General features: G+C 42.8%; 1 protein-coding gene across 1 annotated transcript; it reads left to right on the plus strand.

Annotated features, from left to right (window-relative positions):
• The first annotated feature begins 42 nt into the window (after positions 1-42).
• LOC135432639 (uncharacterized) lies at positions 43-16,467 on the plus strand. Its single transcript, XM_064688370.1, has 2 exons — positions 43-218; positions 11,065-16,467. The coding sequence occupies exon 2, from the start codon at positions 11,079-11,081 to the stop codon at positions 15,225-15,227; it is 4,149 nt and encodes a 1,382-aa protein (XP_064544440.1). The 5' UTR covers positions 43-218; positions 11,065-11,078; the 3' UTR covers positions 15,228-16,467.
• The last annotated feature ends 9,841 nt before the right edge of the window (positions 16,468-26,308 follow it).

The raw sequence follows: 26,308 nt of genomic DNA on the forward strand, positions 1-26,308 counted from the left end.
CTCTCTCGCTCTCGCTCTCGCTCTCTGGCTGTGTGGGAGTTTGTGCATCCTTTTGGGCAATATGCGGCGACAGGCTGTCAAACGGAAAAACTGAAAATATCCAAAATTCAGTCTACAGAAAACGCGTACGTGGTGCAGAAGTAGCCGCGCGTGGCCACCACAACGGCGTGCTAGACTTGTCGGTATGATAAATAAGTGAAACGCCCTGTACAAGTTCTGTAAGTTTCAACAACAGCAACAACAACAACAACAACAACAGGAAGCAACAGCAAGCCAAATACGAATATGAAATATCAAATTGAAGCCCAACTCAGTGACCGATTAATGTGTTTAAATAAATAATAAAAATTTAAATAAATACGTGTCGCAGGATTTGAATTAGCCAAATGACACTTTCCAAGTGCTGGGCCAAGCAAGTGCATAACTTAACAATATCAAGTGCTTTCTTATGTAAACAAACACCAACAAATAAATAATAATAAATACAAAAAAAAAAGGCAAAAACAAGGCAAAATGTTGCTAATTTTGATACACGCTAAATTATTTTTGTTTAACATAATGCCGTTCATAATCCCGATCAGATCAGATACAAAACTCGTTACGTTGCGCGTTTATTTTCATATAAGTTTACACGTAGGATTAAGGTGCGCTCTCTGACTAGAGACATTGTGAGTCCCAGCCAAAGCCTACAAAAAACAAACCCTATCACTATAAATATTACGAGAACTGCAGTTAAAATATATTATATATAAAATAGTAGTCAAAATATGCGCTATACAAATTTGCTTGCTTCAAATTGAATTGAACTTAAAAACATTTAACAAACCAAATGAACATTGGCAAATTATAAATAAAATTCAACAAAAATTGGCTTTTTTAATTGGCAACAATAAAGAACTGTATTGCTTGATGCTTTTATATGCTACGATTCCTTAGATATAATACAAGTGCCGTTAATTTCTACTCGAAATTGAACCAAAAATAATTAAACTGAAATTGGCAGAGAAAAGTTTAAGGAAATTAACGCACAATATAACCAATATTATCAGAAGTAGATATAATCATATATAACTCTATATCTATCTATCTATAGCCCTTCAAATATAATCCAAACATATTGCATGCATTTAGGATAGCAGCTGAAGATTAAATCCCTGAACCCTGTACTTAAAATTTTGATGTATGTAAAGAAAAAATTATTTCAATAACTTTTGAAATAGGTGGAATGTACAAGAGAATATAAATATATAATCACAGTCAGCAACAATTGGGCTGCCCTTGGGTTCTATATTCTTTAGTTTTGCCGGAATCCTATGCAAGTTTTATCTTTTGAACACAGCGTCCTACTTTGCCACACACAAATGCAACAACGTTCCCATTCATTAGTATGAAAGTCACTTTAAAAGGTTTCTTCGCCATAAATTCGAAAATGATAATTATTTCCTTTTGCTTTTGTGGCTATCTACTTTTAGGCGCTCTAATGCACATCGTGCTTTGACGTCGCCATGACGCGCGCACACACACACACACACACACCCACATGCACACATGTGTGAATTTATGAAATTTAATTGGCCTAATAAATTTTGTGTGCTTGCTGTTTTTAATACCCTGCAGCCATAAAAGCGACTCAAGCGGGTATCATAAAGTTGTTTTAAGGCGGAGAAAGGGGCAGACAGAAAATTAATGGCTTATTGTATGTATTTAGCCAGGTCTATGGCTATGGGATGAAGATTTATGCACAAGTTTAAATTTGTTTAAGACTTTAAGCAAAGCAGCAGCAAGTAGAAGTAAAAACCTCGTATTCACCTTTTATGTCAATAGAAAAATTTCTAGAAAAACATTTCTCTTTATGTTTACACTACATATTCGGCCATGCATTGTACAGGGTATCCTCTAGTCTGCCACTCTTGTTCGGAGCTTCTGTTTTATTAAACAAAACAGCGACAGACACACACAAACACATACACACACACACACACATTTACACAACAAAAACGCATACGGCTGATATATATGTCATAAACTTTTATTAATAATGAAAATTGTACTAAAAATGGTGGGGCAATTTATTAAAAAGTCTCATTAGCTGACAGTCACACACACACACACACACACTCATGCACGCTGCGACGCGCATTTTATCGCGCATTACGCATACGCCACGATACGCCCTACGGGTGCTAATAACGTAAAAATAATAATATTATTATGAACGACGCACACTAAAAAAAAAAAAAAAGAGGCAGCCAGCGAAAAATCGCGATAAAGTAAAATTTCGATATGGACATTATTAAAGCACCCCCCCGCAACCCGCAAACCCCCTAAAATGGGGGTGGCTGCCATAATAACTCCGCTGTGAGATTAAGTATTTTTAATGCGAACGCCAATAAAAATATAAAAATTTCAACGATAAGCACGATAAGATCGAAATCAATTTTATTATAATGCATATACATATGTTGTATATATATATATATGTATATATATATATGCCTATATGCGACTGATAAACAGTCGGACAATCGTTTATAGCATGTGCTGTTGAAGCATTCATTTTGTTGATTTTCATTTTATTTTTGTTGGCGCTCTCTTCTCAAAGTCAAAATCAATAAATTTTCCACAATTTTTTCCGCCACATTCTCGTTGGCGTTATTTGGTTGCCTTTGGCTGACGCTGGACTCGGCGCCGTCGCCTGGCTCATTATTAATATTTTTACATTTTGTACGCCTTTTGATATTTCGCCTAGCATAGACGAAGGCGCCAGGCAGCCAACTCTATCCCCGGTCTCGCCCCCGCCCCCGCCCCCCTCCCCTCTCGACCACTAGGCGGCTGCTTAAGTGTTTTTCTATTATGGCCTGCCCATTTCCCATTTTCCCAGTGCCTTTTACCCAATACCCACAAATATTATATTTGCTTTTAAATATTTTGATATACAGCACAGTTGAGGCTTATAACTCGGCTCAGGCACCCATACAAACGCCCATGGGCAGGTAGCCCAGTGGGACCTGGCAGCCGAGAGAGTTAGAACAAAGTATCTAACTAGCACACAATATCAGCGCATAATTAATATGACTAGCTGCTTTCATATGACAGAATCGCTGCTCAGGGAACTACTTTTAGCATGCCTTTTAATACTGAGTCTGCACAAGAAATGTTAGCAGCAAATTGTATAAGAAGTTGTCTGAAAACTATTTCTCACAGGCGGTGAGTGGTGCCTTTTTCATGCATTTGTGTCCAACTGGGTACACAAGCAAACATACTTCAACCAGCAGCAGCAGAGCTGGCAGGCATTTTCTCATAAAAATTTCGTACTCGAATAAGACGAAGTCGCTGCGCACACACACATTCAAACACACACACACGCACACACACAGATACACTGACAGAGAAGCAAAAAGTAACCCGCAGGCATTTGGGATAGCTTAGCGGGCGCGGAAGGGGAATTCGGTCGCAAAACTTTGAGGCAGCAGCATGGCCAGAAAAATGAATGTAAAGGATGTGCCATGGCGACCGGGGGGACGAAGCCGTGTGTAACTGGAAAATAATATTTATTTTTTTTTTTTTCGTTTGCCTCTTTCCCAACTACTTTTCTGCCGTAGCATGTAATTCCCTTTTTGTTCTCCTTCTTCTGCTGCTGCTGCCGTTGCTTTCTTTGGGTTTCTTTTGAGTGTCAGAAATGGAAAAGAAAATAATTTGATGGTTTCATAAAGTCGCTGCATGCCGGCTGCGGGAGGGGGGGCGTAAATGTAAGTGTGTGTGCGTGTGTGTGTGCGTTTGTGATAAAATTGCAAACTTCCCCTCGCTGCGTATGTGTGTGTCGTCTGTGTGGAAGCGAGGACCAAAGCGTAGCAGCAAAAATTTATGGAATTCTTTTTTGTTTTGTTGCTGTTGCTGCTTATTTTTCGTATAGTTTGTGAAAATTTTTTCTGCGATAGATTTCACTTGTGCGCTCGAAAGTATTTGCTGCATACTTTTGGGGGGTGGCTGGTTGCCTTGCCTTGCCCGCCCGCCCTCCTGCCTGTGCGCGAGATAACGATGCCGATGACGATAATGACGATCGCTGGCTTCTCCCCCTCGGCCCTCCCCGTAGCCCCACACACATATCTTCGTTCGGTCAGATACACTTGCATTATTATAAAAATGATTATTATTTGTGCCGCCCTTGCCCAAAATAGCCAGCACACATACACACACACGCACACCCACACGCGAATGGCTTGTGTATATACATACTTATGTACACACACAGTGGTTGTCCTTGTCTCTGTGCCAGTGTGTGTGTGTGTGTGTGTGTGTGTTTCATTATTAATTTTTCTTGTATTTTTTCCACATTTTTCGTATTTTTATTTTATCTTGCCCTCACACACACACACAGTAACACATACGTACATTGGAGCGCTCAGGGGATGGAACATACACACACACACACACACATACACTCACTCATTTTAGTTTATTGTACAAATAATATTTGATAGAAAAAATTAAGTGCATGAACGGGATGGAAATATGTAGTTGTTCTCATTGGCTTTCCCTTTCGATTCGCTTTAGCAGTTCGAACGGCACAGCAAATATGCTGGGAAATTAATTTTTCACTCTGTCCGCCATTCGCCAGGCGAGAGATGCCAAAGTAAAAATGAGAAAAAATATGTATAAAAATTTAACTTAAGCCAAAGTCGAATACAAAATAATTGCCAGTATTATTGAGCGGGTGCATGTGTGTGTGTGTGTGTGAGATAGACAGCGTGTGTGTGTGTGTGTGTGTGTGGATGTTGTTGTTGCCAACGTACCTTCATTAGTTTCTAATGAGATTTCTTGCTAATGAGCACGCTAAGCAGAAAATGTTGGAAATTCAGCTACCAAGTCAACTGTAAAGGACATTGAACATTCATTTGTTAGGGTGTTCTATTTCGGTTTATGTCCTTGTATTTCTCGACAGACCGACGGGTTGTGCGTTATCCGTAACGCCCACGTTTCCCTCTTAATCTAAAAATAATAGTAAACACTTCAGGGAAACAAATTCAAATTATACAGTTTTTGGAATAGGAGTCAAAAGTCCTATTCTGAAATACAGTCAACAGTAGATAAAGCACTCGTCCTGAAGAAGCTGGACCCTGGTTCGAGTCCAAGGTGCCTTATTCGCCGAGGGCTATCGTAACCAGCGCTACTTCAAAAATTGGGCTAATGACTTTTAAAAATTATAAATTTAATAACTAAAATAATTACCCGGCGTTGCCCGGTATTCCAAAGAAACCTATATGTCATCTAATATTTTCAAATAGGACGTTTTGTGAATATTATAATATTAATGCAGTCCACATTAGGTAAATTACAAGTCCAGGCAGCTGAAAAAGCAGGACCCTGGTTCAAATCCAAGGTGCATGAATGCAGCCTAAGCCGAAAGCCAATGTAGCCGGTGCTACTTAAAGTTACTATATTTATAAATTAAATTATAAATAATTAGAAAAGATTACCCGGCATTGCCCGGTTCATTCAATAATAATATAGAAGTTGTTGCCAAACATCGCTTATTGATTAAGTTCTTGATTTAACAATCTATACAAAATACCAAAACGAATGCATCAGCCACTCAACAAGCACTAGAACTCCATCAATAATAACAACCGCAACTCGATCTACTCTAAAATCAATTTGTCGCACACATTTTGAGCCGCACAACCAAAACCTCCTCCGCACATCACAAAACCCAAACATGCATCAGCACTTTGCAGGCGAGCTGGTGGTGGGTTTTGAGCCACCAAAAATATTTTCAATTTGATTTTCAACAGAATATTAATTGCATACGGCCAGCTGGGGCGGGGGTGTCATATAAAGTATGCCATATGCGCGTCGGGGGCATAAGCACGGTCATGAGCATATATCAATCATAGGCGCGTCAAAAGGTGCACGCACACACGGGCACCTGGAATAATTTCAATTGGTAATTACCCAATGAAAATAAAAACCAGGTGGGCGTACATTTGCATGTGTGCTAGGGGCGTTTACAGCGGTTCAGTCTGGGTTTTAAATTCTTTAATGATTGTTTGTAGCCGGGCAACTATCAGGGCGGTTGACAGTTGTCACCCGGCTGGAAGCTATAATTACGTGTGGGCAAAGCTTTCGAATTGGACTGTTGTTGCTGTCCTTTGTTTACATTTCGAGTGCACACGTGTAGTGTCCAGCAACAGACATGCGCCTACTAGCGCTTGACCCAATATCATGGCCAGCCAACCGACCGACCGACCGACCTACCTACCTACCTCCCCTTCTAGTCCCGCTCAAATGCCTATTGTGTGTGTGTGTGTGTGTGGGCAAATGCGAAAGCGAAAGTGCCGGCATCGGCTATACCGAATCCGATGGCAACCGCAACGTCACACTGGCGCTGGACACACGGACAGGCCGACATGCCGACATGTGAAAAGTGAAAGTCAACAGCAAACCTTGACCACTGGACGTGGCCAGACAACTGGGACGCAGCTGAACGCGCCACGCACCGCGCTCCATGCTCCAAACTCGACTCGACTCTGGCCAATGGGTTTCCAATGCTGTTGCTGCTGCCGCTGCTGCGGCTGTTGGGCTATTTTGTGCGCCTGGTTCGTTCAACCGGCGATTTCGACTTTAACGCACACACACACACACACACATGCGCTCCATATGACTCCGCTCAGCCGGTGCCGAGAGCGCGTGCGAGAGAGCAGCGTGCACTGGGAGGGGGAAGGCAACAGCCACCATGTGTTGGCCAAGAGTGCGCATGTCCAGAAACTGAAACCAGTGCGAGCATTGGACATGGCAGGACAGCAGATAGAGAGGCAAACAGGACGACAAATGGACAGACATAGAGACCGAGATGAACCTGGCAAGTCACTTTCACTTTTCCGTCGTGCTGTCATGTGCCTGACGGAGAGCGGGAGGTGGGGCTGTTGTTGTTTTTGTTGGGGCAAAAGGGTGGTGTGGCCAACACGCACACACATATGAGAGAGACACACATTTGCCCACATCCGTGAGCATCCTGTAAAGTCAAAATCAATCTATCAGTGCGTAAGAAAAAACCCCAAACATTGCCTTGGATATGTCAGGGGAGCTACACATAATGGGCATACATTTTGGATCAAATTTGCGAAGGTGAAGCAAAATCAGATCAAGTCAAGCCAACTAATTTAGCTGTCATTCGTTTGAGTCAAAACGGCCTGCCAAGCTTATTACTTAGAATAAAGTCCCAAAAACATGAAACCTTGGGATACATGGATGAATTCTATAAAATATGTTAGTTCTCGCTAGATGAGTTATTTTGGGAACTACTTTGCGCTTTGTAACTCACTTGAATCTGCAGCTTGATGAATGAATGTTGTGCGATGTCGTAACTAAAGATATTTGTTGGAGCTCTTATTATTATAAATACGGAATAAAACCCTGAGAAGGTGTTATTTGTCAAAGGTACACTCGTCTCTTATCCCATTTTCATTATGAGGCCGTGAAGTTAAGTTGATCTAGCCATGTTTGTCTCTCTGTTCTTCCCTGTTAGCCCGTTGGTTCTGGATACTTCAAAAGCTTCTATACTATATACATAAAGGGTATATTCTTTTGTTCTGATATCTCCTCTCATTTCCTTAATGTCGATATTAAGACATAGTTTTTTATTCACAGCTCGCAGATTCTAAGTGCCAAATGCATCAAGCTTGGCATTAAGTTGGTTGCATATTATATACAGATTTCGAATATTTCACATTTTGAATACCTCCCCCAATCCCCTCTAAATTATAAAGTAAGCCTCATTTAAAGTCTGGTTCTACGTTCCAGCTCCGCAAAGTTCCTTAAACGAACGGATCGTTAAGATTAGTTATCTTATAATCAACCATAATTGACTTGTTTATCATCTATGTAAGCCTATGCCAAAGACAATATAAAGAGTATTCATATTGTCTTTGCTCATACCCTTCCAGTTCAGGTAAACACAATTTTTTTAGCACCCTCTTCTGCCACTAAAAATGTAAAACCCACAGCTTAAATGCCCATTCAATTGGCTGCTACCACAGAAATTTGCTTACAGATTTTGCTACCCCTGAAGACCTTCGAAAACAAGACGGCAATTACTTAAGTCCATATTTAAGTGAGATGTGCGCCCGACAAGATTACACATAAGAATGGGGCGAAGCAATTGCTGCAATCAGCTGCGGTTCCAATTTATAGACTACATGAATGGGACTTGTCAAATGCACTCACTTTGCAGATATGAATACAATGAATACACAAGAATTGAGTGCTGCAAAACGAGCGACTCAAGAACATGAGAAAAACCCATATCAAGTTCTAAGGGCGAACCCAACGAAAAGTCGCGACAAAGTCACAAATGTTGAATATATTAGAATAACAAAAATGGAACTGTGACTCGCGGCAATAACAACGACAACAACAACAACAGCTACAACAACAAATACTACAGCAACAACAGAACAGTAGCTGGAAAAACAAATTGAAAAACTATCGAACAATGATAAATTGGCACGAGCAGGAAAAAAAGTCAACATAACGCGCTCGCTTGAGTGACTGTGTATGCATGTGTGTGTGTTCGTGTGTGTGACCGTGTATGTGTGTGTGGTGGTTAGTGAAAAGTTGAAAAAAGGGGCGGAGCAATAATGGTTTTCCGAGCAGCGACGCTCTGTTGTCGCTGTGCGCGTTGCTGTTGTTGGTGTTTTTTTTTTAAGGGAAATTATTTGATTTTTGATATTTTGGGGTGTTTTATTGAGGTTTTTTGGGTGCAAAGCATGGGGAAAAATGCTGTGGGTAGCTATCTGCCTGCCTGTGTGTGTGTGTGTGTATGTGTAGGGAAAACTATTAAATGTGCTGCGGGGTGTGCATTGATACATTTCCATGCAATTGTGTGTGTGTGAGTGTGTGATTTTAGTATCAATTTTGTTTGCTGTTTTGATTTTGCGCTTGTAACTGCGATTTGACAGTTTTTTTCATTTGATTTTTTGTTGTGTTTGGCGTTTCTGCTGCGTCATGCGGCAGTTGAAAACGAGCGAGCCACTTGGCAGGACACGAGCAGCAGCAGCGAAGTGCGCATGCGCCAGCGACTCGATAAACTGAGCGCGAACTTAACGAAAGTGCAAGTGAACGAAACGTGTAACGGTAGTTGAACGAATTTCGCAATATACGCAAAGTGCTAGCAAGAAACTTAAAAGCCTCGCTTAAAGCTTTGGCTAAACTTAAAGAAATTGAGCTTTTTCTCCGATAATAAATTAATGAGTACGTGTTGTAAAGTGAGCTCAAGCTCTTATACTATATATAGATAAATGTTTAGTGTTGTAAAGTGAGCTTAAGCCCTTATGCTATATATAGATATCTGTTAAGTTTGCTAATTAGCGCGATTTGCTGGGGCTCGTATCTCAGTTTGATATATGGCCAAGTACCAGACCTGTTTACACTCGGCTGCTGCCCATTTTCATTTAAGTAGACGAAGAGCTGGCAAAAAAAAAAAGAAGAAAAATCAAATAAAATAACATCAAACTACCTTAGGCTTTATAAAAATCCCAACCACATTCAGTCACCCACACACACACACAAACACACACACACACACAGACATTACACACATTCTGGCAGGCATTTTTGCTTAACTCCTCAAAGTACCAAAGTGGGCGTAGTGCAGGGAAGGGGCGGTGGGTTTTGCCTTCATTGCTGAAATTGTATAAAAGCAAAGTCAACAACAGCAACAACATCTACGAGAGAACCAATTTCCAACCATGGAAACTTAATTTATGTCTGCAGCATAGTTGAGAATATTTTTCTTCTGCCTGCCTTCGCGTCGAGAAAATAGGGAAAAAAAATTATTTTTCTTCGCTTATTTTTTTTTTTTTTGTTGGGTTTATTTCGACATTTTTGCCTTTGCCTTGGCCCCTTGCCACACGGTTGCCAGTGGCAGCCTGTCCTGTGCCTGTTCGTCTGCCCCTGCCACACGCTCTGGCCGCACCGCCTCCTTCCTATTTTTTTGGGCCGTCTTCGTGTCGTTGTCGGCTTCCTTTTGCTTTCTTGAGAATCAAATTTATTTTACCAAGTCATGTTGAAGAAAATTTTTATAAGTTTTATGCGCAGTTCAAGTGACGGTGTCAGCGGGGGCGACTGGTTGCCAAATATTACACTGGGCGTGTATGAGTGTGTGTGTGTGTGTGCGAGTGTATGTGTGTGTGTGTGTGTGTGTGTGGGTGGTTGGGTGTGTGTGGGGTGGAGGAAAGTTTGTGTGTGTTCGCCGCACAAAATAAGCAAAATTTGTATTCCTTAAATCGGATGACTTTGTATAAATTTTCGTGTGCGGCAATGGGGTTGCAAGTGTATATGTATATATGTATATGTGTGTGAATGTGTGTGTGTTTTTGTTGATGTGTGCGGCTGTGGGTGGCAGCTGGGCGCACAAAAACTTTTCTTTATATACATATAAATACGTATGTGTGTGGGATGTGCGCATGTATTTGTGTACATAATGGAAAAATTTTTCATAGAATTTGCACAAAAATGAAAAAGTGCTGGGAGAAAGAAAAAAAAATTACAGAGCGCAAAAGAAAAGCAGAAGAAAAATGAAATTAAGCGCATAAGGAAATGAGACACAAAATGTTGTATGCCAGATGTGCGTGTGTGTGCTAGTGTGTATGTGTGTGTGTGTATTAGTGTGTGTAGGTACAACATTTTTGGCAACATACTTTTGCGGCAAATAGAAATAAAATTGAATAGAAGTTTAGTACATAGGCGAGGAGAGAGGCGAGGAGGGAGCTTAACACGATTTAAGCCCCAAGCTATTCATACCGTAGGCTCCACCGAACCGGAACCCCACCACGTTACCCAGCCTGGATAGCGCTCATGTGACCCACACAAACCAGTTAGAGTTAAACCCAAATAAAACCCGACGTATTCCACGTATTCAGCTGGCATGCTTAAGCTTCCTGCAACTTTAGACACCCAATTAGTTTGGGGCTTCTTTAATTAAAGCACTCTGTACGCTGCGACTCATTGTCCTTTATGCTTTCTTTTCTCCTTTTTTCGTTGTTGTTGTCGTTGTCATTCTCACAGTAATATCATCCAAAATGGCCGCATCCATATATGCCACCCCACCGCCGGATCTGAGCAGCGAGGACACAGCGCTCTCCGATGTCTCCAACTCATCCACACTCAACACAAATCGCGGCGGCGGCAGCAGCAACAACAGCACCAGCAACAACAACAGCAACAACAACAACAACAACAGTCACACATTGCAGCCACATGAAGCCACAGCAGCAACAACAACAGCAGCAACAGCAGCGAGCACAACAGCCACAGAAATGTCACCCACTCAGCAAGCGCACTTGGACACGGAGTCCAAGTCGAAGTTGAGCGCCACGGGAAGCAACACAAATGAGGCAGACGAAGCTGATGGCGAGGAGGAGGGCGAGGGCGACGGCGAGGCCGAGGGCGAGGCAGACGGCGTTTTGGATCAAACGGCAATGGCCGCAATGGCCGCGGCCGCAGCAAATGCAGCAGCCATGCAGCTGCAGCTGCTGGAGGCGCTCAACGATGCGGCCAAAAAGCGACGCAAGCAACACAATCCTAGTCGTCTGGAGGCGCTCAATCTGAGCGGCGCCGAGACGGACGAGGGGGCCGCCAAAGATGCCGCAGCGGAGCCAGTGATCGACTACGAGGAGAAGCTGTCGAAAATGCTGCTACCCAAGTCCATCGAGAAGCTGAAGGAGACATTCGAGCTGCTGCAGCAGCAGAAGCTACAGCCCGAAGACATATCAGAAGCGGAGGAGAGGCAGCAACTGGAACAGCAGCAGCAGCAGCAGCTGCAGCGGGAGCGGGAGCAATCGCCAATGAATCCCTATCAGACCTACTGCAAGCAGTGCGGCGAGAACTTTGAGACAGAGTTCAAGCTCAGCCTGCACATGCTGCAGGATCATCAACAGCATCAACAGCAGCAGCACCAGCAACAGTTGTCGTCGCAACAGCAGCAACAGTTGGCGGCAGATGAGCCCATGGACTTGCTGGCCAACATTCAAGTTAAACTGGAGCGTGCTGACAGTCCCACGCAGCTGGAGCTGCAGCAGCAGCAACAGCAGCAGCAGCAGCTGGAACTGGCCAATGGACATGGCAACAACAATAAGGAGCACGAGCTCTGGCTGCAGGCCATGGCACAGCAGCACCAGCAGCAACAACAACAGCAGCAGCAGCATCAACAGCAGCTGCCGGGCATGCCGCCCGCCTTTGCATTTCCGCCGGAGGCCGCAGCGCTGGGCTGGCCACTTTTGGGCATGCCCGGCTTTGGAGGCGTCGAGGGACTCAATCGGCCGCCGCTGCGCATCTTCAATCCGGAGGCCTATTGCGAGTTGTGCAACAAGGAGTTCTGCAACAAATACTTTCTCAAGACGCACAAGGCCAACAAGCATGGCATCTTTGATCCCGCCGGTGACTTGGCCACGCCCAACAACAATATCAGCAACATCAATAACAACAACAACAGCAGCAACAGCAACAATAACAACAACATCAACAGCATCAACAATACGAGCAGCAGCAGCAGCTCCACTTCCATGTTCCAACAGCTGCAAATGCCGCGCGAGCCGCCGCCGCCGCCGCTGCCGCCGGCAGCACAAAAGCCAGAGCCACAATTGACGCCACCGGCGCCGCCAGCGGTGCAATGCGACATCTGCTCGAAGCGCTTCACCAACGTCTTCGCCATGCGCCGCCATCGCGCCAAGCAGCACGAGCAGGCAGCCACGCCCACAGCCTCACCAACGCCCCAAGCGACGCGACGCGGCAGCCCCAACGAGCAGCCACAGCCTGCCCAGCTGCCAGCCCCAGTGCAGCAGGTCAAGCAGGAGCCCATGGCGGATGCCGAGCAGAAGCCCTATCAACTGCCCGAAGGCTTTCGCGAGGACTTCACTCTAGAGCAGGAGGAGCTGGCCTTTGCGCCGCCGCCGCGCAAGCTGCCGGCCCAGCTGCAGCAACAGGCGCGCGACGCCAGCTGTGCGCCGGAGAAGCTGCGGCGGCTGGGCGTCCAGCTGCCGGAGGCATTCTGTGAGCTGTGCTGCAAGGAGTACGCCAATCGTTACTTTCTGCGCACGCACAAATGGAAGCGTCATGGCGTCTTTGTGCCGCCCGAGGATCTGGGCAAGGAGGAGCAGCAGCCGGTCATGCCCGCCGGCTGGCCATTCATGCCGCTCAATCTGATGCTGCCCAAGGCAGCCGCCGAGCAGGAACAGCAGCCCGACCAGGAGCAACAAGTCGACGACGAGCAGCAGCAGCAGCTGGAGGAGCAGCCACACAAGCGCATCAAACTGGAGCCCTACGATGAGTCGACGCCGCCGGAAAAGCTGGACAGCTCTGCGATGGGCCTGCAGAATCTGCAGAAGCTGCAGTCGATGCTGCAGCAGCTCAATGATTTCAATGGCAAGCGACCGCTGCCGTGCCACCTGTGCGGCCGGGAGCTGGAGCATCAGTATGCGCTGCGTGCCCATCTCATGACCGAGCATGCTGGCCAGCTGCTGCCCGAGGGCCATCCCATGCTCTACCAGCAACAGCAGCAGCCGCAGCAGCCACAGTTGCCGCTCAAGTTGTCGCCTTTGGGCGGCGGAGGCGGCGGTTCGCCCGGGGCTGCGGTCACGCCCACGTCGACGGCGAATGAGCTGCGCTGCCAGCAGTGCGAGCGCGAGTTTGCCACACAACAGGAATTCAAGCAACATATCGCCGAGGTGCATCTGGGCCGCATACCCGGCACCAGTCCGCTGCGCGAAGGCTTCTACACGCCGGAGCGTGCCACGGTGCCGGCTGCCGGCGGCGCTGCCGCTGTGCCGCCGCGTGCCGCCTACACCATAACGCCGACGTCCAGCTATTGCGAGATCTGCAACAAGGAGCTGTGCAACAAGTACTTCATGAAGACGCACATGCAGCGCATGCACGGCATTGAGATCGAGAATGGCGCCCAAATCGGCGGCGTCGTCTGCAACATATGCAACAAGGAGCTGTGCAGCAAGTACTTTCTGCGCGTGCACAAGCACAACACGCACGGCATCATCGAGGATGGGGCACCATTGCCCCAGCCGCGTGGCAGCGCCCAGAACGGACTCAAGGCCGAGGCACAGCAGCAACAGCAGCAGCAGCAACAGCAACAACAACAGCAGCAGCTGGTTCTGGAGCCGGAGATCAATTTGACGCCGATTGGCGGCGACTCCGGCGCCGGCAACGAGCTGTGCCCGTTGTGCGCCCGCCAGTTCCGCAGCGCCAAGTGGCTGCGCACGCATCTGATGAACGAACACGGCGCCGCGGGCATCGAGAAGCTGCGCGACCTGGAACAGTCGCCACAGAGCGGCGCCGGCAGCAAGCCGAACAGTCCCACGCTCAAGATACCCAATGGGAATCCCGCTGGCGCCGTCGCCGGCGTCAGTCCGGCCAACAATCTGGCTCAGGCGCTGCAGAATGCGCAACAGCAGCTGTTTGGCCAGATGCAGCTGCCCAAGGGAATGCCGCTGCCGCTGCCGTTGCCGGGCATGTTCGAGCAGACGCCACGCTTCAAGGAATACCAGTGCTCGCTCTGCCCCTTCACCACGCCCTACTATGCATTCCTCTTCATACACGAGCGCTCGCATGCGCTGCTCAACAATGGAGGCGACGGGGAGACGCATGTCGCCGCCGAGGCGGAGCCGCCGCGCAACGAACGGGACAGATCCTTTGCCTTGGTGCAGGGCAAGGCCAGGACCAAGCCGAGCCGCGAGAGAGCCGACCGAGCCGATGTGGAGCACATCGAGCCCACGAATCTGACCACCACCAACAACAGCAGCAACAGCAGCAGCAGCCACAGCAATGCGAAGGCTGCCACGCCCACACCCACGCCCACAACGATACACTCACCAGGCACAATTGCTGCCTCGCCGAAAGCACGTTCCGCAACCGTGACACCCACGCCAGGACGACGCAGCACCATCAACTCCAAGCCCGGCACGCCCAACGGCATCAACGCCCAACGCTCGGCGGCCACCTCGCCGTTTGAGGCGTGCAGCGATCTGGCCAATGGCAGCGGCAAGCCGGCCAGCTATGCGCAGCCGGACAAGTCCGAGGAGGCATATCAGATGCAGGCCTTCCATTTGACGCCCGCCGACGGCGATGCGGAGGGTCTGTTTGCGCCCGCCCTTGTCTATTTGCCGGTGCGCGTGCGCGCCTCGGAGTCGACCACACTGAGCTTCAGGCTGACACCAGCCTAAGCTTGCCCAGAGTTGGCTCCCAGGCACCGATACACACACAAATCCAAAACAACACAAGAGTGTTGCCAGCGTATGTAAGTTAAAGCCCAACCGTTTTGTTTAGAACCATTTACAACAACAATAGCACAATGACACGAGCTTAAAATGATGCCCAATAATGGGATTAATCTGACAGAGCAGGATAGCGAGAGAAGCTTTTAAAAAATATACAAGGAGTGACACACTTTTAAGCTCTAGGCCAATGAAAGCACATTTAATCCAGCTTGAAGCTTAAATGAGCTTTAAGCTCAAACATCGAAAAGAATATAAAAACTCTTAGCCTAAAGCTCCAAGTGAAATACAAACAACAATTGATTTAGCTTGAATCTGAAATGGAGTAACAAACTTTTAAGCTTCAAGCGCTAGACAACATTTTTTATATTTAATGAAAGCACAAAACATGCAGCGCGAAAACTTTATGAGCTTAGAGAACTTCTTGCTTCATTGAAAGTTTTCTAATTCTTTAAAAAAGCAAATTTTCTTGATGTTTTGGTTATTTCTCTCAAAGATTAATCCACTGATTAGGTAATATAACTAGCAAGTGTCATTGAGCTTTTAACGAAAGCTACAGCCGGCCACAGTGGTGGCAAGCAGTTATCGTCCCACTACCCCAGCCCGTTAACCGTTAACCGACAAGAAGACAAGACAAAATAGTGGAACTACAAAAGACTGAGTGCGCATATTAGTTGAGCTCATTAAAGTAAAGTTTATATACAATAGCTATATAGCTACAGCAACTGCAGATCTGCAGAATTGCAAATATGTGGCATATATAGTGAAAATTAATGCGTTTTGTGTTTAACATGAAACCAACTACAAGAAAAAAACTTGAATATCTATAATCAAAACAAATAACAAGTCCGTTTCAGCTGGCAACACTGTGTGCTAAAAACATATTTTTTTATAAATCCATAACCAAGATAACATGATAAAAATCAAATGAAAACCAAAAAAAAAAGATAAACATAAAAATTGCATAACATACCAAACAATACATATATCTATATCTCTAGTGATTAATATCAAAGTTCCTATGCGTAATAGTAATTTTTAAAAGCCATTAACGTATCGTAAACGGGAAAGGTACGAGGAGAGGTAACTTAGTCGAAAAAAAGGAAAATTAAATACGTACATAATACATAAGTCGCCAGGCAGGAGAGTTGGGAGAGTGGGAGAAAGTGGAAGAAAGTGGGAGGCGTGTGTAGAGGATATATACATACATATAACCAAACATATATCGTAGTAGCCATAGCCAATCAGCTTAACAGAACACACACACACACACACACACACACACACACACACACATATATATGGATATATGGCTGGGTTCGGTGCGCTTAGTTTAAGGGATTTTTGGTATAATACTATATTTAGTAGTGCTAACTAAAAAGAAAACTAGAGAGGTACACAAATTCAAGCTTCAGCATATAAGAGAACATTTTTATGCACAAATTTGCTCAAAATCAAAAATATAAAGTAGTCAAAATCAAAATTAGGAGGACAGCTCTAGAGCTAAGTAAGGAAAAAAAGAAGAAGATTTAGGCATGGTGTGCTTATATACAAAGGTTCCATAGTAACACACACACAGATACAATATACACTGTAGATAAATACGAGCAATTAACAAGTTTTCCCCGCTCTGCTCTATAAACAAGAACTTTTATTGCCAACTAGAAAACTCGAACATAACTTGAACTTTAAACAAATTATTCTTTTCAAATTTACACATACATCTATATTGTAGTACACCCTATGCCAAAACATACACACACACACATACTCACACACACACACATGAACTGTACATAGAGCGCATCAAATGATGGGCACACCTAAGGCGGGGCTATATAGAACCGATTCAGTGTGAACAGATAATGAAAATGGCGCCAGTAAAGGTTATTTTTTTGCAGCAGCAGCAGCAGCAGCAGCAGAAGGCAAACATGAACAACTCAGGGCAAAAGTACAATGACCATTGGTACTTTTTATATACTAAATAAAATACTAAATAAAATCTATAAAGATAAAAGCGAAATAAATATAAACAAATAAAAGATAGTTGAAACAAGTGAAACATATAAAAAGTAAAAACAAAAAAAAAATGCTACCTCAGACGGACTTGAAAACAATAATTTAAATAAATGAATTTATATAACAATATGAACATTTATGCTTATAAACAAACAAACAAAAAGAAAACTGCGCAACTTATAGAGCAGAAGTAAATGAAATTTTTAGTGAATTTACCTCAAGATACCAACACAGAAAAGCCATGCACAAGAAACCAAGAAAAAAAAAAGAAGAAAGCACAACAATTTATATATTTAGCATTTAGTTACAAGTATTTATTATTTAGTTTTAATTGTAAGTGGAACATTCCAACAAAATGAGAAAAGAGAAGAAACACATTCCCGAAAGAAAACGCACACAAAAACTGACCAAAAATTACGAAGCTAGTCGCAAAACTAAACAAACCCAAACTCAATCTAGTCAAAGTTGGGGTCGCAGCCGAATGGCCTGGCCATCAAGGCGGTACCCACCTTATAGATGATATATATATATATATATACATATACATATATAAACGAACTAAGCACAGCCACAATTCAATAACAGACGCGTTTGTTTTCTTTCAGATCTGCGCACATTTTTCGTATATTATTTAGTAGTATTTAAGGCGTTTGTTCTTTACAGAAATGTGCGCAGCTGAAAAATAACAGATATAAAATATATAAATCAAACAATAATAAAATAATTGAAGTTAAAGTGGAACATAACTGAGGCCATAGTCAGGCAGCGGCGCAAATGTTGCTATTTTTAATTTTATTTTTTAAAAACGTGTGTTTTTTAAAATGCTGCGTGCCTTTTAGCAAAATTGCGTCACTGTCCAACACTAAACCAAATAATGACAACTAAAATAGCACTAAAACGAATCAAACAAAAAAAACGTATAACAAATACCATAAAAAACAAAAACTAGCTTTTAATTTTCATTTACAATTAAACATAATTATTTGCATCATTTAATTAAACATCTTAATTTGTAATGTATATATAAAAATAAACACGTGTATTTGTTAAACTTTCAGTTTTATTTAATTTACGTTTTCTTTGATTGATTTCCCAAGCCCCCGGCCCCGGCCCCGGCGCGAAGCGTGCCACACTTGCGGCCCGGCCCGGCTGTTAAGTTGTATTTGCCACAAAACCCAAATCTTATCGCAGCCCTTAAAAAAACTCGCTCACTGATTGCCGTCAATTGACACTCGCACGCAATTGTAGACCTTTTTTTTTTATTATTTATTTGATTTTAAAGTACTGTCTGAGAAATAGGGGCCACTTCTACTCTATGGACTTTATGCCGGTTGAACGCCTTTTGGGAGCAAATTATTAAATTGATATTTGATTGGATTTTCAAGCAGTACGCAATTTGTCAACAATGCCCAGTTGAAAATATATGTTAATATCTTCTTTCTTTAAAAATATACTCTACACAATTTGCCTGCAGCAGCTGTTTCTCGAGTTGTTATCCGTGCCACAGGCACCCTCATAAAAAACGAAATGTGTGTGTTTGTGTGTGCCTCGCTTCCGGCTCAACCCCCACGCAGACGCTGATTAGGCTATTTGCTTAAAATAAAATACAAAAAAATTACCCTCCAAATGATTAGTAAAAAAACCAAAAAACAAGAAATGCGATAACCGAAAAATATAAAACATAATAGAGAGGAAAAGGGAAAAACTTAGCACACGGTCAAATGCAGCCGTTGTGTGGGTCAAGCGGCGCATTTTCCATGGAAAATTCAAATTGCGCAGCTGCTGCGCCTGCTGGTAGTAAAAAGTGTACAAGAATAAAGCCAATAAATCTACAAAGCAGCAGAGCAATTGATTAAAAATGTGCGTACACTCAGCGAAATCAGCTACAGAAACGAAATTAATTGCGAGCATAAATATGAAATGACTATGCGAAATACTTCGACAAACTTTAACACATCCCAGAGCTAAGCAATATTTGGTTAAATTAATAACTAGCTACTTTTTTTCGCTGAGTGTACTGCGCACAGTGGGCGCTGTCCGGCAATCAACCCTCGCCAAAACTCGCGGCATTTTTCGTTAATTATTTGTCACGTGTCCATGCAAATTTCATCTCATTGATTACGCACAGGACATTCGATACTCTCTGCTGCTGCTGGCTGCTGCAATTACAGCTACAACTATTGACTACACTTTCCATGGATATATACTTACATATATATGTAATATATTTGTTGTCCCTGGTTGCAACCCTCGAGGCACGGCAGGCACAATTGTGCACCCTCCTCCTTCTGGCTGGCCATGCAAATTGTGTGCTGCCTGCGCGTTTTCTATATATTTTCTATTGAATTTTTATGGCAATTTATAATGGACTGGGCATTTGGCATTGTGCTCGTAATCCTGGGCCAACAATTTTTACGGCAAACAATTGCCAAAAAGTTGTCCCGGCGACCCGCTGCTCTCCCCGCCGACCCGTCCGGGGTGCTGCCACAATTTGCATGTTTAAAAAAAATATGTGAGTGTGTGTGTTTGTGTGCTGCAGGAAATGCAATATAAATGCAAGAATATGTGAAAAATGAAAAATGCAATTTACTTGACAACGCGACGGCTCTCGTGACGTTTTCCACGGGGTGTTTCATGCAGCAACCAACCCCCCTCCCCCTGCCCCCTCTACACCCAACGATTATGCAATGTGATTTTAGCGCAAAATATTCTGCACCATTTGCCAAATTCTTTATGCAAATTGAAGCGTTTCGGCCATTAAATAAAATGACATTATTACAATCCGCCCGATTTCCAATTTTCTATATATATGTATACAGAGCACACATTTCGCCTGGGCCTGGGCGCATTTATCTATTTATTGATTTCATTTCGTAGAATTACTTTAATCAACGACAATTTCTGTTATAGAGCGCACAAATCAAAATTGACAAAGAAATTATAAAAAAAGAGTATATATAGTACTATATATATATAAGTATATATACATGCTTATATGTGTAAATGGTTAAGTAAACAATTTTACAAAGAACTTGCAACGTACCTTTTAAATGAGCATAAATCAAAATTTTTGGCCGCAGTTACAAAAGGTTCTGCAGAGCTGGAGAAAAAATCAAAAAAACCCAACATTTTATTAGACTTAAGAAAAAACACCCAAAACAAAAAAAAAATAACACACAACACAAAAACGAGATCAAAATCAAAATTCTTAATAAAATTTAGTTTTAAGCAAAATTCAAAATTGCATTGAAAATTTATTATTAAAAAAAAGATGTTGAGTTAAGTTAGAGACGAGCATGAAATCAAAAAAAGAAACGAGAGAAGGAAAAACACGAGCGAAAATCAAAATTATATTAAATATGAGAAATCAAAGAACACTTTATTTTGCAATTGGCAAATATACATACAAATATATTATATTTAAATATATATTATATTTAACATTTTACTCTTCGAAAAAAACAAAATCTTTGTTATTATGTAAAACTATGTGTGAAAAAAACAAAACCCAAAAACTTAAAAGTAATTATTTATATATATATATATGTAATGTGCAACAAACATTTATGATCAAGAGCCAGAATCAAAAGCAACAAAATTGCAAAAACAACAACAACAAAAGAAAATCCATTATCTCCAACCTAGCCCTTTCCCCCTTTCCCGTTCCCTCACTCCTTTTGTCATTCGATTGTAAGCGAGCATTTATCAAAAATTGTATGTGTTTTAATGATTATATTAAATATATATACAACCATATACATATATATATTGTATGAATTTAAACCATTAAATATAACAAAAAAAAAAAAAAACAACTCATGAAATGTATTCCTCTAAAGCGAACAACAAAAAACCCTCGAACGTGTCATCATCTCTGCTTATTACAGTCTGCTTGGTTTTCCTTTGATTTTCCGCGTCAGTTTGGCTTGTGAAAACTTTTAAGCCGATTTGGCCAAGAGACAGCCCCGCGTTCAGTCTGAGTCTTGACATTTGCTTTCAGATCGGAGCAGTCGCATCAGCTTTAACTTGTAATTGGGAAACTGGGAACTGGGAAATGGGAAATTTTCCACCACCCGCACATGCTGGCTGCCACCCCAGTGCGATGCTTTGGCCAAAATCAGAGTATGTCAATATTTGTATTACATGCGAGGATGTTCTTATCAATAATTTTTATAAAAGAATGCGCCGGCAGATTGGGAAACATTTTGCCGGAAAAGGAATTCGCCAGCCTCAAGGGGGAGGCGGGGGGTGTGGCCCGGCCGGCGCGTGTGTGCCTGACAGTTCCATAGATGTTGATGTGTGCTTCCTGTTGACCAAACCACCCCCCCGGCAAAAAGAAAGGAAAAACTTTTCTCACATGAAAGGCTGTTCGTATAATTCTGCCAAATACTTGGCAAAAATATGTAATGTGTAATATGTAGAAACAGAAAGATTCGAGGGGCGTCACTCAAGTTGTTTCTCTGTTTGTATATTTGTTTGTTCTGCTTATTGCTTGGCTCCATCAACACATGGGCTATCTTTACTCCAGGGATGTGGTCATAATGAGCTGGCCAGGCTAAGTGCCGCCTTGACCAAAGGCCGTCAATTGATAAAAACCTCTTGTGACAGAGCTGGTCATTAAGCCAGAAAAAAAAAACAACGGAAAGGAACACGATAAACTACAACTTGAAAATTAGTTTTTAATCGATTTTACAATCACACACGCAGTCAGAGCCAACAAATTATACAGAAAACAGCCGAAAATACATAAGTGCTGCGGCGTCGAGACCCAATCAAATATGCTCTATATACTCTAGGTTTGTGTATATAATTTGGACTCTCAATTAAATTGTGCAGGCGGAGGCAGGCGACAAGCGGCGCCGAACACAAACAACGACAACAATTTTGTCACCATATGCTTTGGCACCATTTTCGAATGTCGTCGCTCCTGTGCCCTGTACGCAAGTGGCCATTGGGTATGCATGACTTGAAGGTGCGTTTATTAAATGGTAAGAACTGGATCTTAAAACAAATGGATAAAAAACTGCTTCTTTGCAATTTCAAGAAGATAAATTATTTGAGGAAACCATGTGGAAAAAAGGTGCTGGTTCAAATCGCAGGCTTCGTGTGGTAATGTAGTAAAGCCCTTGGCATAGCACCAAACCAGAAAGTGCTGCTTAGAGGCTAAAGAGAGAATTTTTTCAAATATCGCACAGTTCCCGGAAGATAAATTGTTGAAGTAAACCAACTGGAAAAGAAGATGCTAGTTCAAATCCCACGCTCGGTGTGTGAATGTAGTAAAGACTTAGCAGAGCACTTTTTAGACGCCAAGTTGAGCATATTTTCATGTAGACTTCCTACAATTGTAGGTTCTGAAAAAAAAAGATGCTGGTTCGATGCCCAGACTGGTGTGTGAATATAGTAATACATTAGCAGTAGATTAAAAGTTGAGAGTTTGTTAATGTATCCTACAGATAGATGAGTTATCTAAGAAGTCGATTTATTTAGGGAACAGAACAATGAGTATGCGAGTTCGAAGCCCTTCAGAGTTTGATAATAATAAAAGTCTCAATAATAATATTGAAACAATATAAATAATATTACTCTTAAGTAACTGCCAGACAGCGCAGCCCACCGCGTCTAAGCAATAGTACAGGGTATTCCACGGTCTAGAAATGCAATTAGATTGGTTCGTCGCGCCGCAAATGCGCGCTAGTCCTTGCGTCGTCGTGTCAAAAACCCACAGAGCACGCCAGGCAGCCAACAACAACAACAACAATAACAACAACAACAACAAACTTTAATAATTTAACTTATTATGGATTTTTGTTCGAGAAAAAATATATTTTAGTTACTTTGTTTATACTCTTTTAGAGGGTATTATAGTTTTGTCATGCAATGGACATCAAGACATCTCCGAGCCCATTAAGCATATTTATTCTGAATCAGCATCAACTGCCGAGTTGATATGTCTGTCTGTCTGTCCGTCTGTCTTTCTGTCTGTCTGTCTGTCTGTATGTTCGTCTGCCTGTTTCTATTCAAAATAGTCAGTCTTTCAGTTTTAAAGCTATCGTCTGGAGACGAAACTTAGCAGATCGAACCACTATATCATATAACTGCATATATGCATATATGATCCAATATATCATATAGCTGCCATAGGATCGATCGGTCGAAAGGTATTTTGTTTTCTAAGATATTTTCAACAAAATCAGCACTTACAAGCTTCAGTTTTTTTACAAACCGGAAAAACCGTAAGGCAAATATCGACAAGGGTATTAAATCTTCGGCCTCCATTTGCTTCTTACCTTCTCGTTTTTTATTCATTTTCCACAGAGGGTGGAAATTTTAGGTTTTATTTCGGCGGCATAAGCACATTAAGTCCGAAATGTGGCAATTTAAATAAATGACGCGAATGACACGCACTAAGCGGGGCAAAGCGAGAAGCAGCCGTAGCCGAGGGGAGGGGGCGCGGAGGGAGCTGCAAAAGTTGCACTAATGAGTTTTAAGAACGCAAACGGCAACGAGTTTTAAACAAAATTTATATACGTGATAACTAAAAATATATATAAGTATATGTATATATAGATTAGAAGAAAAATGAAAGCGCGACAAACAAGAAATTTAGTATAAACTATGCCACGCTCTTACCCTGCGGATAGAGCAGACGCCGCAGCACCTGGCTGTTGACGCGCAGCGCAATCTGGCCATAGCCGCCGTGCAGCAGCGCCAGCTCCTCCTCCCGCAGCACAACGGTGGTGTCCTCGGGGTACAGTCGATGGCGCTGGAACAGCAGACCGGCCGCGTCACGCCTGAAGATGTCCACCGCCCGATGGGCGGCATCGTTGGCCAGCTGATAGCGTCGCCTTGTCGTCGGATCGTCCAGCAGCTGGTGCGCCTCCGATTGCCCCGGCATGCGCAGCATGGCCAGCTCCAGCTGCAGGAGCAGCCGTCGCACAATGAAGTCGGCAAACTTGCGGCGACGATACTGGCGCATCAGCTTGGCCACCGTGTACTCCATGCCCTGGATCAGTCGCTGTTGGATCAGCAACATTATCAGCAGCGGGCAGAGCACCGTTGCGGCCAGAAAGCACACCAGGCACGGCTGATGGCTGATGCGCAGCACCATTTCCCGCCAGTACAGCAGATCCCGCTGCTGGCCCACGTAACTCTGCTCCAGGAAGAACGTGAGCAGCGCGACAAATACAATTATTGAGGCTACCGTTCGATAGCGGCGCTGCAGGCAACGCTTCAGCTGACCCAAGCTGTTCATCCTCCAGTTGTGTCTGTCACTAATTATTAAATCAAAATTTCATAAAAAAAAAAAAAAAATAAATACAAATTTTTTGAGGTTTTTTTTAACTTTTGAACGATTTTCAAAAGCCAGATAAACCTGCCTAGAGATATATAAATAATCTATAGTCTCTATAGTCTTAAATCTAAGCCTAACCCCCAATCGTCAATTATTTCAAGGTAGCTTTTTCTTAAACCACTTGAGAATTATAATCGTTAAGCATGCAAATACTGATTGAAGGCAATTGAATACATTGAAGAGGGCATCTCCTAGCTCACAGAGGATATACTTATATTCCCGATCAGGTCAACGAGTAAAGTGCGAGTGCCTATTTCTGTGCAATCTAGTTCAAATTTTTCGTCTTGGAGTTTTTATTATTATTTTTATTAATGGTTAACAGAATGAGTGTCAAGCTAAGTATAGCTTATAAGAGACTACAGCTAAGAAGAGAGGGGTTAGTCGAGAAAAGTATAGAGTAAATATTAAGAAAATAATCTCAATTAGCTTAATTTATTTCGAATTTTTAATAAACTAGAAAGAAGGGACAAAAAGGAAGCAAAAAAGTTATTAATAAGAGTATTTAAATATATTTGCTAAAAAAAACTTAGATTGTTACACAAAATCCCCTTTCTTTTGCTGTTGCTAAAGGTAAACTAAAAGTTACCTTAACTTTAGCTGTATGCCCAAAATATATGTATGTGGTTTTTCGAGATTTATTATATAGCCGCCCCGACCCGCCCCGCCCCGCCCCTTATATGCCGCCTGTATCTTAATTCTTCAGCTTGACATCGCCACACTCCTCCTTCAGTCTGCTCAATATACATTTCTTATAATACTTTCAATCTCAGCTATATTGCATTCGGAATATGATTACAGGTTACAGGTTACGCCGTGTAGATAGAAGAAGAAGAAGCAGAAGCGTCAGCATTTTATTAAGTACGGCTGGGCACAACTTTCACTTTCCAATCTGCTTTGGCAGCTAACCAAACGCACGAGAAACCGAACCAAAGCCATCAAACTAAACTGGGATTTTGTTCAGTTTGTTGCGTTTTGAGATTTTTTTTTTTCTTCGCTTTCCCCTTCAATTTGATACACACATACACACACACACGCACACACACATATAGTGGGCTGGGCGTTGATGAGTGTAGGCCAAAGCCAAGCAGAAAACTGCCCCGAGCAACACACACACACACACACACACACACACTATTGCAGACACACGCAACAACCTATCTACATGTATGGTTACGCAGCAGCAGCTGAGGTAATGGAAGGGGAGGGGAAAATGGGAAAAGCTATGGCAAGAAGAAGAAGAAGTAGGCAGGAAGCAAGCAACAAGATGGCAGCACATTTTGTATGAAAGTTGAGAGAAAAATAAGAGGAAAATTGTAATTTTCATCAAAATAACAAAAAAAGTAGGAGAAGAAGCAAACTTTCATTTTATTTTATTCTTAAAGTAAAAGGAGCTAGTATGCGGGGAATTTTAACCCGACTATTAGTTACCCTAAAATGCAAAAGAGGAGATAGAGAAATCGCACATAAAACCCACAAAATGTTTTCCTTTGGTATGATTTACGTTTCTAACCAACTACTTTGAGGTTCGGTTTCTTGTCATATTCAACTTTAATATAACAATTTAGTTTTTAAACAACAATTGCCCGTTGAGCTGAAAATATTGTAAATCGTAAATATTTTCATATACAAAATGCGGGCTAAATTTGATCCCTGCCCAAAT

This window comes from Drosophila montana, unplaced genomic scaffold (assembly GCF_035044405.1).
Source record: "Drosophila montana isolate Dmon_TW-CO22-7 unplaced genomic scaffold, ASM3504440v1 contig_3207_1, whole genome shotgun sequence".
Taxonomy (NCBI): domain Eukaryota; kingdom Metazoa; phylum Arthropoda; class Insecta; order Diptera; family Drosophilidae; genus Drosophila; species Drosophila montana.